At 34.1% G+C, this 12,554-nt stretch overlaps 1 protein-coding gene across 1 annotated transcript; it reads left to right on the forward strand.

Annotated features, from left to right (window-relative positions):
* Positions 2,018 to 4,984, forward strand: LOC18595559 (pollen receptor-like kinase 4). Its single transcript, XM_007023567.2, has 3 exons — positions 2,018 to 2,903; positions 3,006 to 3,653; positions 4,033 to 4,984. The coding sequence occupies exons 1-3, from the start codon at positions 2,222 to 2,224 to the stop codon at positions 4,698 to 4,700; spliced, it is 1,998 nt and encodes a 665-aa protein (XP_007023629.2). The 5' UTR covers positions 2,018 to 2,221; the 3' UTR covers positions 4,701 to 4,984.

A 12,554-nucleotide genomic window follows, 5' to 3' on the forward strand; every position in this document is an offset into this window, starting at 1 on the left:
CTTTATTTTGGTCTATTTCAATTAAGTTCGACTTAATTGATTATCCTTATTTAATCTCAATCATGCCACTTAATATGTGTGACCCATTAAGCTTCTAACATGTTGGTAGTAAATATAAATCATAATTAAATATCAATTTAATAATTGATTTATATTTATAAATCATGAGCGATATCTAATAATACATTATGACCACCAAAATGTTAGAGAGTCAATTAAAGAATTTGACAAAGTACTTCAGTGATAAGCCTCTTACTGCTATACGGTCCTTTCATCAAATATCCTTGACATGTCATAAAGCATGGCTCAGTATCTACTTATGACATTCCATATTAGTTCTTATAATTAATGACTAACTTTAGGAATTTTGGAAAGTAACTTTCCTCAAATTCATCATGCTTTGGTCAAAAACTTTATACAAGTTAATTTAGAATTGAAAACAATTGAGATATATCTCCTCATATCACTTGGGGTGATGAATCCGGTCTTGACTACTCATCCACCTCCGTATGCTTCATGGTATACCCAAAAACACCCAATTTAGGCATCATCTAGTCGCCTCTAGACTCATAGGGATGAAATCAAAGTATATCATTCCCCATACAAGATGATCTAGTGTCTCAAGTTTGAGGACTAATGCACGACTATCACATAAGAACATATTCTATAGACACTTGAGTAAAATACCAAGTGGAGTTTTCATAGTAGGTCATCTTTAGTGAACTTGTTCTTTAACAAGCACCCATATATTATCCTCTAATATCCCATATAGTTCAATTTATGGGATTGACTACTTACTTCCTAAGTAAGGAGGCTTAACATGTATCAGTTTTTGAGCATTGCCAATGCATTGTCTTGACAATACAATGAGCAGGAATAATTTTAGGAACATGGCTTTGATGCATAGTGATCTCATAGTTGTAATAACTTTACAATTCTCTTGCAAGGCTTTTATGTTCCATGGGCTTTATCCAATTAGTACTTAATAACTCCTTATTATTGCACTAACATGAAGGAAAACCTCAATTACATATAGTTATGCAATTAAGTATGCATTAAATGATAATATATATTCCTTGACCAATCCAATTGGCTTAAGGGCATATACTAACACATTTTGAAATGATTTAGGAGTGCATTAATCATGAAGAATTGGATTACTTAATCTCCTAGTGGTGAGATCTAGTAGTGTTATTATTAGAGGTATATTTTGATATGTTTCCAAATTGTTAAGAGTCTCAAGCTTGAGAAAAAAGCTTGAGACAAAAACATTACTTCATTTACTTGATCATAAATTGTTGTCAATTTATCCTGTGATTTTTTCCATCTACATTATAAAGATCTTCCTTTTTCCTCGTAAAATTGGTATTGTCTCTCTATTATTTGTTCTTATTGATGTGTAGTTGATTTATGTGCTTGTCGTTTGGTATGTGCATATTTTGCATGGTTGATGTTGATCAACTGCTTGCTTATTTAGATTGTAGAGTGTGGATTAGGACTTGGGTCCTATCACCCTTCTCCTCCGACTTTATTCAAATGCATAAAGGAAAATTAAAGTCCAAAATATTGAAGAGAAAAAAAAATGTAAAACTTGGATGTTCGGTATACCAACGGTTAAAAACTAATTTGATCTATAAAAATAAAATTTTTTTAAAGAAGTGCATATGCTTATTAGTCTGTAACCATGCCCTAGATAAGCATGTTAATTTACTAAAAGATTAACCAGAAAAGAAAAACAATATATATAAGTAATTAAAGATAAGAGAAAAAGAGTATATATACATGTTGTTCACGAAGACAATAAACAATATCAGTTATAAACTATAAATGGAGAAAACAGTTTAACCTCCCAACTTATAGTGAACAAAAATAATTAGAATTCAAAGGCTGGCCTTAGATCTCTCCTACATACAGCTGAGCTTCTAAACCACAAAATCTTAACTTAGGTTGGAAAATAGCATTTGTTTAGTCAATTTCACCAACCTTGGAGGCTCTAACCCATTTTCTAACAAAAATCCCCACCAACTTCTATTCTTGGCGTTACGTACGTTGTCCACCGTTTCTTCCCTCTCTTGATCCCCCACATTTCCTTCTCCAGAGAGAAAACAGAACAAGGAAAGCAAGGCAACGAAAGAAAGAAGACGCTGATGAAATCAATTCTCGTTGCCCCAGCTGACGCTTCTCCTTATTGCTTTTTAGCGGCTGTTTTGACGTTGTAGCAATGCTAATGGGCGCGCACATTGCTAGGCTTGTGCGCACACCAAATCCATCGTTAGCTCTTGCGCTTGTTTCTTTGTTATCATTGGTCGCCATCTCATATGGTGATACGGATATGGAGACCCTGTTAACCTTCAAGGACTCCTTAGCAAACCCTTCAGCTCTTAGCAATTGGAATGCTTCTATTAGCCCATGCCACAAGGATCGAGCAAATTGGATCGGCGTGCTTTGCCTTAATAATACAATATGGGGTTTGCAACTTGAAAACATGGGGCTAGCAGGGCTAGTGAATATTGAGATTCTCGCTGCATTGCCTAACTTGCGCACAATAAGCCTTATGAACAACAATTTTGAGGGCACAATGCCAGATATAAGGAAATTGGGTGCTTTAAAGGCTTTGTATTTGTCAAACAATCGTTTTGCCGGGCAGATTCCTAATGATGCATTCAAAGGGATGAGGTCTTTGAAGAAAGTGTTTTTGGCAAATAATGCTTTCACCGGTACAATTCCCTTATCGCTAACGACATTGCCTAAGCTTGTTATTTTGAGACTGGAGGGAAATCAATTTGTTGGCCAAATACCTGATTTTAAGCACAAGAGTGTCAAGGTGGTGAACTTGGCAAGCAATCAATTGGAGGGTCCTATCCCTGCAAGCTTAAGCAAAATGGGCGCAAGCATGTTTTCAGGTAGCAACAGAAATCATGTCAAAAAGTAATAAATCAAATGGAGCTTGATAAATCATGTCAATTCATTTTCTTTATATATCTACTCTCTTCGTTGTGACGCAGGCAACAGAAATCTGTGTGGGCAACCTCTCCAAGCATGCACCTTCACCAGTCCCCCGCCTAGCCCTTCACCTAAACCCTCAGCCAGCCCCCAAACTGTCCTCTCATCCCTAGATAAAGAGATATCTGCTCTGAAAATTGCATTGATTTTGGTATCCATAATGTTGCTTGTCGTGATCATTGCAGCAATTATTTTCATTATTCCCCAGAAGAAACAAAAATCCAAAGTATTAGAGGCAACAGATCTTGATGACTCGAACAAGCTACCAGCTTATGATGAAGGTGAAAAGAAAGTGTCGGAGGGCGGTGGCGCGATGAAGAGGTCTGACCATGGGAAATTGATATTTTTGAAAGATGATTTGGAGGCGTTCGATTTGCAGGACCTGCTTAGAGCCTCGGCAGAGGTTCTTGGAAGTGGGAATTTTGGAGCTTCATACAAGGCCGGCATATTGAATGGCGAAGCCGTGGTGGTGAAGAGGTACAAGCAAATGAACAATGTGGGGAGGGAAGATTTTCATGAGCACATGAGAAGATTGGGAAGGTTGAACCATCAAAACTTGCTGCCTCTTGTGGCCTATTACTATAGGAGAGAGGAGAAATTGTTGATTTCCGAGTTTATGGAGAACGGTAGCTTGGCTAGTCATCTTCATGGTAAGTTTTCGAATGGCTTGTGTCTGTGATTCTTAATCGTTCTTTAAAATGACAAGATGATTGATTATTGATGCCATATCAATTTTGTTAAATGATTTGAAACCTGGTAAGTAAGTGAAGTCCAGCTCCAGGCTCCAGCAGCACCCTTCCCATAATCAGGTTTAAAAATGCCTGTGCACTGGTCAAATTTGCCTAGAGTGCTCATGAAAGAAATAAACCACAATAATTTTACAGTTTTAATTAATCCAAAAGCTGCTTGTGCACTTAGTTCAGGTAATAGTGGTTATTAGTAGGTATTGATTATAAGACCTATGGAAGACTATTAGTACTACTCTCAGCTGCTGATTAACTTGAGTTTTTTTAACCTTGCCTTTTCCAGCTAACCATAGTCTAGATCAACCTGGTCTGGATTGGCCCACTCGGTTGAAGATCATAAAGGGTGTGGCGAGGGGTTTGATTTATCTCTACAACGAGCTTCCTACCCTAGTTGTGCCCCATGGTCATTTGAAATCTTCCAATGTGCTTCTGGACAAGGACTTGGAGCCTCTGCTGTCTGATTATGCCCTAAGGCCAGTGATCAACCAGGAGCAGGCTCACATGGTCATGACTGCTTACAAATCACCAGAGTATGCTATAAATGGCCGCATAAGCGGGAAGACTGATGTGTGGTGCCTAGGAATACTTATCTTGGAGGTCTTAACCGGTAAGTTTCCAGAGAACTATCTAACGCCAGGTTATGACAGCAATACAAATTTAGCCACTTGGGTCAATGAGATGGTCAAGGAGAAAAAAAGCAGTGAAGTTTTTGACAAGGAGATGGCAGGAACAAAGAACAGCAAAGGTGAAATGATAAATCTTTTAAAGATTGGATTAAGTTGTTGTGAAGAGGATTTCGAGACAAGGCCGGAGTTGAAGGAGGTTGTGCAAAAGATTGAACAGTTGAAAGAGGGAGACGATGAAGACTTTTCTTCAACCATAGGTGAAGTGAATGCAGTTATCTTTAGAGGAAATATGGAGGATGAATCATATTTCTCCCTCAATCGTTGATCAGGACTGCAAAATCAAAGGGAATGTGGATGTTAGAATACCCACAGCTATATATGTGTTTCATAAAAATTCCCATAAGTTCATGAAGAACATGATGGTCTATGGGAGCTAGCTTTCTCCATGTATAGAATCAAAACTTACTGGTTAGGCTGAAATTTTGGACATGGAGGTTCACATTTCTATGTTGCTGAAAAATGTGGCTTTTTAGTTGATAGAAAATTCTTTTCAAGGTCAAGGAAAAGACAAATAAAAAAACAAAAAAAAATCAAAATATTTGCTTCCTATCTTTTTTGTTTTTATTATATTAGTTAGTAATTATTTTAGCTCTCTTATTAAATTTCTAAAATCACATGTGTAAATAGATATCAAAGTATTACATAAAATCTAAAATCAATCAAAGGCAAACTTATCCACTAGGGTTATGTCTTTTTCTCCAATGTCCACCCAAATCTAATTGCGTGTTTGATAAGTTGTTAAAAATTAAAATTTTCAATAATTTAATTCTTTCCAATGCGTTTGATATTTTTATTTTAAAAATCATTTATTTCAATTTTATTTAATGAAAAATTTGTTATTTAAATACATTAGTCATGTACTCTTTCCTTTTAATCATGTATCCCTTCCTTTTTAATTATTATTACTGTAAAATACTTATAAAATCAAAATTCTCGTTTACATAAGAATCAATAAAAAAATCTTCTCAATATTTAATTTTCAATACTATACCAAACAAATTTTATTTGACAAATTCAAATTTAAAATTTTCCAAACTAAAAATTTAATACTGAATTTTTCAATATTAAATGTTTTGAACCAAATCGAACTCGGCTTATGAAACTATAAGCGGCCCACCAATTCGATACTTGAATGCCAACTGCCGATGACCATATATTGATACGAACTGCTGTGTGACTGTGTGGTAAGGAAATAACCCACCTGATCAAATGAGTTAGTTTGATTGTCGACATGCCTTTTATATATAGATTTTTCTTTTGGTATACATAATGCTTCAACAATGAGCTTTTAAAGAAATCTATACATTATCAACGATCTATACTTGTACGTCTTTTATTTTACGCCTCGATTTTCTTAATGATAATAAAATCATCATACTTTAGATATGTCACTTCAATATCTAATGTATACGTTCAATTAAATATATAAATCAAATAGAAGTAACTTTGATCATTAAATTATATGATGCCTACTTTATGGACTTATTAACCTTAAAAAATATCTCAAAATGTATTTCAACAATAGTTTACGATATGTTTTTTATTCATAAACCTAAAAGAATAGTTTTTTACCATTCAAATCTACAGTGCCACAATTTCAATATTAACATATTACTACATGTAGTATCTCAATTTGTTTTTTTAAGAGGCAAGTGATATACTATTAATTTAATATGAAAGTACAAAATGATAAGTTTTTAGCCAGCAACATAATTAGCAAAAGACTTAACCTGACATAATTAATTTTCAGCGTGCACAACAAAGAACAACTTATAGGTTAACCATGCAAAAACATTCTGTTAAACTTTTCCCCACTTGATAATTGATACAAGAATATGTAATTAGATTATTTGCGCATTAAGTTAGGGAAGATTATTTCCATAATTATCTTTCTTTAGTTATCTTTTACTTTACTTGTATTCCAAGGTAATTTAGGTTAGGTTACTTATTTATTTTATTTAAGAATTGTAATAATGCTACATGGAAAAAGTAAAAAGGCTTTCTTCCTTAGGTATAGTTATATAAAGTCCAATTGGGTTAATTGTTAAACACTTAAGTTAAGAATAAATAAAGAATATTTTCTTAAATAAGTAGTGCTTATTTTGTTTAGACTCTTTTTGAAAGAGTAAGAGGTTCTAGTATCTTTAGTTTGGCCAACCAAAGTGGAATTTTAGCCATTGTTCACCTTAATGGGGTTTTCAAGCTTTGCCAAGATTGGTGTTCACGTTAATGAGGTTTCTAACCTCACCAACATTGGTATCTTCACAACGCCCAAACGTCAGTTTGGTATAAAAGTGGGAGGATCATTATTCATTGCATAGTTTGGGTTTTTGTCACTGTTGGGTTTCAACTCTCCTTATTCAAGTAATTTTCTCTGTTTTATTGTTTTATAATTCTATCATCATTTTTTTCTCCATCACCACATAGTCACCACCATGTCATCGCCATATCACCATTGCTATAATTCTTTTCCTTATTTAAGCCAACTAAATGCCACCAAGACATCAAATTGCTCGTTAAAGAAATGTTGATGAGATCGAGATTAAGTAACTATGTCGCCAAGTTCAAGAATTACAAGAACAACTTGCCGGAGGTGATGCTACTCAAATTAACAACAGTAACTCTAGTGATGAAAAGGATAATACCAACCCTTTCCTTCAAGAATCATTCTTCAATGAAAAGGTACCTATATGTTGCCTAAGAACTACTGATACTAGAGATTTGGGGAATTAAGGTCCACATTCTTGAGTTTGAAGGAAAACTTCACTTTGATGACTCTTTTTAATAACTGTACACATTAGAAAGAGTTTTTAAGCTCAAAGATGTTCTTGATGAAAAACGTGTGAAGCTTGTTACAATTAAATTGAAGAAGTATGCCTCTATTTGGTTAAGAAATTTCAAACAACATCGAGAAATAGAAGGTTGCAACAAGATCAAAACATGGGATAAGATGCATCGAGAACTTAAACATAAGTTTGTTCTTGAGTACTATCAACAAGAAATTTTTATTTAATTTTATAATTTGAGACAGAGAACAATGTCGATGGAGGAATATACAATGGAGTTCAAACAACTTCACATGAATTGACATGTCCATGAACTTGAAGGGCAAGCTATAGCTTGTTATCTTGGAGATCTCAATGTTTAAATTGCAAATGTTGTTCAACTACAACTATATTGGAGCTTAAATGATGTCATCAGATTATCATTAAAGGTTGAGAAACAACAATCATGGAAAAGCTCAATGAGTTCATCTAGATAAAACAATTCAGCCTTAAATCGGGGGAGACAAAGTTTGGTAACCATTCCGCCACCAAAGGTAAACTCTTCCAAAACTTCAAAAAATAATGATAAATAAACTACTTTTACCTGTGCTTCTAATGTCAACAAGAAGTTTTTGAAATGCCAAGGATTTGGGCATATTGCTTCTGATTGTTAAAATCGAAGAATTATCTCCTTAGTAGAAGAAGAAATTACGGAAGAACCTTACATGGAAAAAATAGAGGATGAGCTAGAAATATTCAACGAAGATGAGACAAAAAAAGTTTCTATAGACCATGGATGAGCTCTTGTTGTTCGTCGTAACCTCAACAGCGCTAATATGACTGAAGATGAAAGTTGGCTTTGCCACAACATCTTTTATACAAAGCGCACATCTCAAGGGAAGGTTTGCAATGTATTATTGATAGTGGAAGTTGTGAGAATGTTGTTGCCAACTGCATGGTGGAAATGTTAAAGTTTCCAGTTTAGAATGAAGTAATTTGTGAGGAAAATGAAGTAATTTCACCTTTATCCAAGGATGTCAAATCCATAATTGAAGAGTTTTGTGATTTGTACCTGATGAGATACCCCATGGACTACCACCAATGTGAGACATTCAACATGCCATTAATCTCATCCCTAGTTCTATAATTCCAAATAAATCTACTTTATCGCATGAGTCCACAAGAGTATGAGGAGTTACAACGTTATGTTAAACAACTTTTTAGGAAAGATCCTGTAGTTAGTGAGATATGAAGTATAGTTCTCAGCATCTTTATCGATAATTTCATCAACAAAAAGGGTTTCTTTTCAAAGGTAACTAATTATGCATCCTTCAATGTTCTTTATGCCAATATATTATTTAGGAAGCTCATAATAGAGGATTAGCTGGATACTTTAATAGGCAAAACACTGGCTCATTAGTTAGATGTGGGTATGGATTTTGTTTTGAATTTGGCAAAAATCTAAAGGCAAAAGAACTCTGTAATGTTGGTCATCGACAGATTTTTCAAAATGGAGCATTTTGTGTCATGCCGTAAAACGGATGATGCTTCTCACATAGCTGATTTGTACTTTAAAGAAATTGTGTGTCCTCAGGGAATTCCAAAAACCATCACTTCATATTGAGATGTGAAGGTCATTAGTTATTTCTGATGAACTCTTTGGAGGAAAATAGGGACTCACTTATAATTTAGTTTAGCTAGTCACCCTCAAACGAATGGTCTAATAGAAGTGGTCAACAAAAGTTTGGGAAACTTATTGAGAAACTTTGTGGGTAAACACATTCGCCAATGGGATCTTGTGTTAGCACAAGTAAAATTCTTTTACAACAATTCTGTGAGCCAAACCATTGAAAGATGTCAATTTAAAGTAGTGAATGGAAAATGCCCTCTTAGTCTTTTGGACCTTCTTACATTACCAACTACTCATGAATTTAGTGCTGATGCTGAAGAATGTGCTAAGCAAATCAAGAAGCTTCATGAAGAAGTTTGAGAGAAGATTATTCGTCAAACTAGTAAATACCAAAAGCAAGCCAATAAGCACAAAAAGACAACTAGTTTTAAGAAAGAGGACTTAGTGTGGATTCACTTAAAGAAAGAAAGTTTTCCTAAATGTCATGCAAAATTATCTCCTTGAGTTGATGGACTATTTCGAGTCTTGGAACATATTAATGAAATTGCTTAAAGGAACGAGCTTCCTGGAGATTATGAAGTCTTTTCAACCTTCAACATAGTTGATGTTGCTCCTTATTATGGAGAAGATGAAGAAAACATGGATCTTGAAGACGATTTTTCTCTAATCTAAGGAAAATGATGCAAGAGCATGTTATTAAGTTACTTGGGCATTAAATTAGAGAAGATTATTTCTATATATATCTTTCCTTAGTTATCGTTTACTTTACTTGTACTCTAAGGAAGTTTAAGTTAGGTTACTTCTTTACTTATTTTATTTAGGAATGGTAATAATCCCACATGAGAAAAGTAAGAAGGCTCTCTTCCTTAGGAATAGATATATAAAGCCCTATTAGGTTAATTATTAAACATTATAGTAGAGAATAAATAAAGAATATTTTCTTAAATAAGCAATGCTTACTTTCTCTAGACTCTTTTCAAAAGAGTAAGAGGTTCTAGTATCTTTGATTTGGCCAACCAACAATTGTTCACCTTAGTGGGGTTTTCTAACCTCACCAAGATTGGTGTTCACCTTAGTGGAGTTTCTAACCTCGCAAAGATTGGTGTCTTCATAACTCCCAAGCATCAATAACACTATTCCTTAAAATCACTTTAGTCAGGAAACTAGTTACCTTTCAAACACCTTACCCAAGCTAGCTATGCCCCTGACCTACGCCTCATATCCCTTTTAGCTAATTTACGAAGATGATATGCATTTCCATTTTATGTTATTGCTACGTAGACCACCTAACCAACGATTCCTGGCTTCATCATTTCCACCCTAACTTAGAGATAGTCTTCCTTTACGTTTCATTATCAATTCATAACACCACTAATCATATCTAGGAATACATACCACATAATGGTGCCATATTTGCCAACATCTCAAAAAAGATCCTAAGAATCTGCCTCTTCATCAATATTCCATCGATAGCAACAAAAACGTCAACAACAATAGGAAGCCAATAGTAACGAAAATAGCAGAGATCGATCTTAAGAGAACAAGAATCAATCTTGGATAGGTAGAAGCCACAAGAAATCAAACTACTAGCAAGGAGTTGGTGCAAGATGGACAGAAGCCACCAAAAGTCATATTACCTACAATGGATCAATCCCACAAATTGAGAAATTGGTCCAAAATTGTAAAAGCCAAGAGAATCCATATTGTCTATAAGGGATCGATCCCATGAGGGATTGATCCTCTATAAACCAACAAGAACCTTGTCCGTTCGAAACCTTCCACAACCAAAGATTGCTCCATGTAACAACACAACAACAAAATTTCCCAACATCGTATCTTATAGAAGCCATTCACAACAGAAATATCAATAGCAATACTACACTTGCGACAAAACAAATCTAAGGCCAAAGTAAAAGAATTAGGATTAGGATATGCATCCCACTTGCCATAATCCCTACCTATATAAATCTTTAAGAGCCTTTCCAATTAAAAGGCTATCACAACTTAAGTAGAACCTAAAAAGACATTGTAACATTAACTTTACCAATATCAAGCTTACAAAAAGCCATTCAGATAGGAAACCAACATCAGGAATAAAAATGCAAATAGAAGCAACATTGAAGCCAAAACAGAATGATCCAAAATAGCCTAGTTAAATAAACAAACCAACACCTAAGACCTTAACCATACTGCACTTGAATAAAAACATGCATAAGGTCTTACTGTCTTGACACCTTATCTTTTGCTAAGGCATTTGCCATCTTATTCCCCTAATTGGAAATGTGTTTAATATTCCAACTGCCCAATTAAACAAAAGATTTCAATGTGAAAAATCCATTTCTTTAGCCTCCAAAATGCTAATTTTGTGTTCAAAATCTAAACTATCACATATGCAAAATAACTTTTGATCAATAAGTTGTGTGACTTGCCCATCTCGAACCTACAAACATGATGAAAACTTCCCTTTTGGCAACTCAACATGATTCGAATCTTCAATATCAATGGACTTAAAGAAAATAATTTTAACTGAGCCAAACTCATCCTTTAACACACTTTCAATGTCAGCTTCACTTGGGCACCGTCACTCCATCAACATTGAATTTCAAAGATCCTTGTGTTGGTTTATCCCATTCCACATTTGTTCTTGTTAGCTCTATTACTTTCAAATTGATCCCATGTTTTGAAATGACAAAAGAAAATGATCAAAATTTCATTTAAGACTTGAAAATAAAGTTTAGACATCCCTTAGCATTTGCAAATGAGTTTGAGAAGAAAAATGATTGAAAAAGACTTTAAAAAATGCATTTTGATCCAAATTTATCGATTCATGTTCTTCGTGTATCGGTACATTTGGTCAAGTATCGAAAGAAATTAAAATCTATTGATACATATTCTTGAGAAAAGTCAAAATTTGCAAAGTCAAACTCAATTTATCAATACATTCTCAAATGTATAAAAAGAAATGCAACAGAATGCTCATTGCCTAAAAAATATGGATACATTCATATGATGTATTGTTACATTTTGAATAAAATGCACTTTGCCTCAAAAGTATCAATACATTTTCAACTAAGTGGTTAAACCCTTGCAACCAAGACCAAAATGTATCAACACATTTTTGTGGGAATTCAAAAATAAAAGCAGTAATGTATCGATATATCCAAGCAAGTATTGATAAAATATGATCGTTGCAGCCTAGAATAAAGAGAAAAAATAGCTATTTCATATTTAATGCACTCCCAACTACTCTTTAAGCTTCAACAACTATGAATACAAGTTCCCACAGCATTTATGAGGTTGTAAGCCTTTGAAATAAAACTCTAAGAAATGAATTCATTTGAAATCAATCAATACTCTTTGTACTTCTCTTCTTGCATTTAAGTTTTTTATTGTACCCTTTATAGAAGCTTTATTGCTTATCTTCTTTCTCATCAAACATTGTAATTAACTTGCTATTTAGCCTTTAAGAGGCATCCTAGTTGCATTTTCATGTCTTATTGTATTTACTTGAGTGGTTATACCTTAACCAATTGAAAAGGTAGAAATTAAGTGGTTATACCTTAACCAAGATAAAAGGTAGAGTGGTTGTGCTTTAACCATAAAAAGGCATTATATGGAAAGGTTGTGCTTGATCTACAAAAGGCATTATATTGAACTTCATTTCAATAATGGATTTTAAACTCCTTTCTGAATCTAAGGGAGAGGGTGTAGGCAAGAAAGCCTA

This window comes from Theobroma cacao, chromosome 6 (genome assembly GCF_000208745.1).
Source record: "Theobroma cacao cultivar B97-61/B2 chromosome 6, Criollo_cocoa_genome_V2, whole genome shotgun sequence".
NCBI lineage: Eukaryota > Viridiplantae > Streptophyta > Magnoliopsida > Malvales > Malvaceae > Theobroma > Theobroma cacao.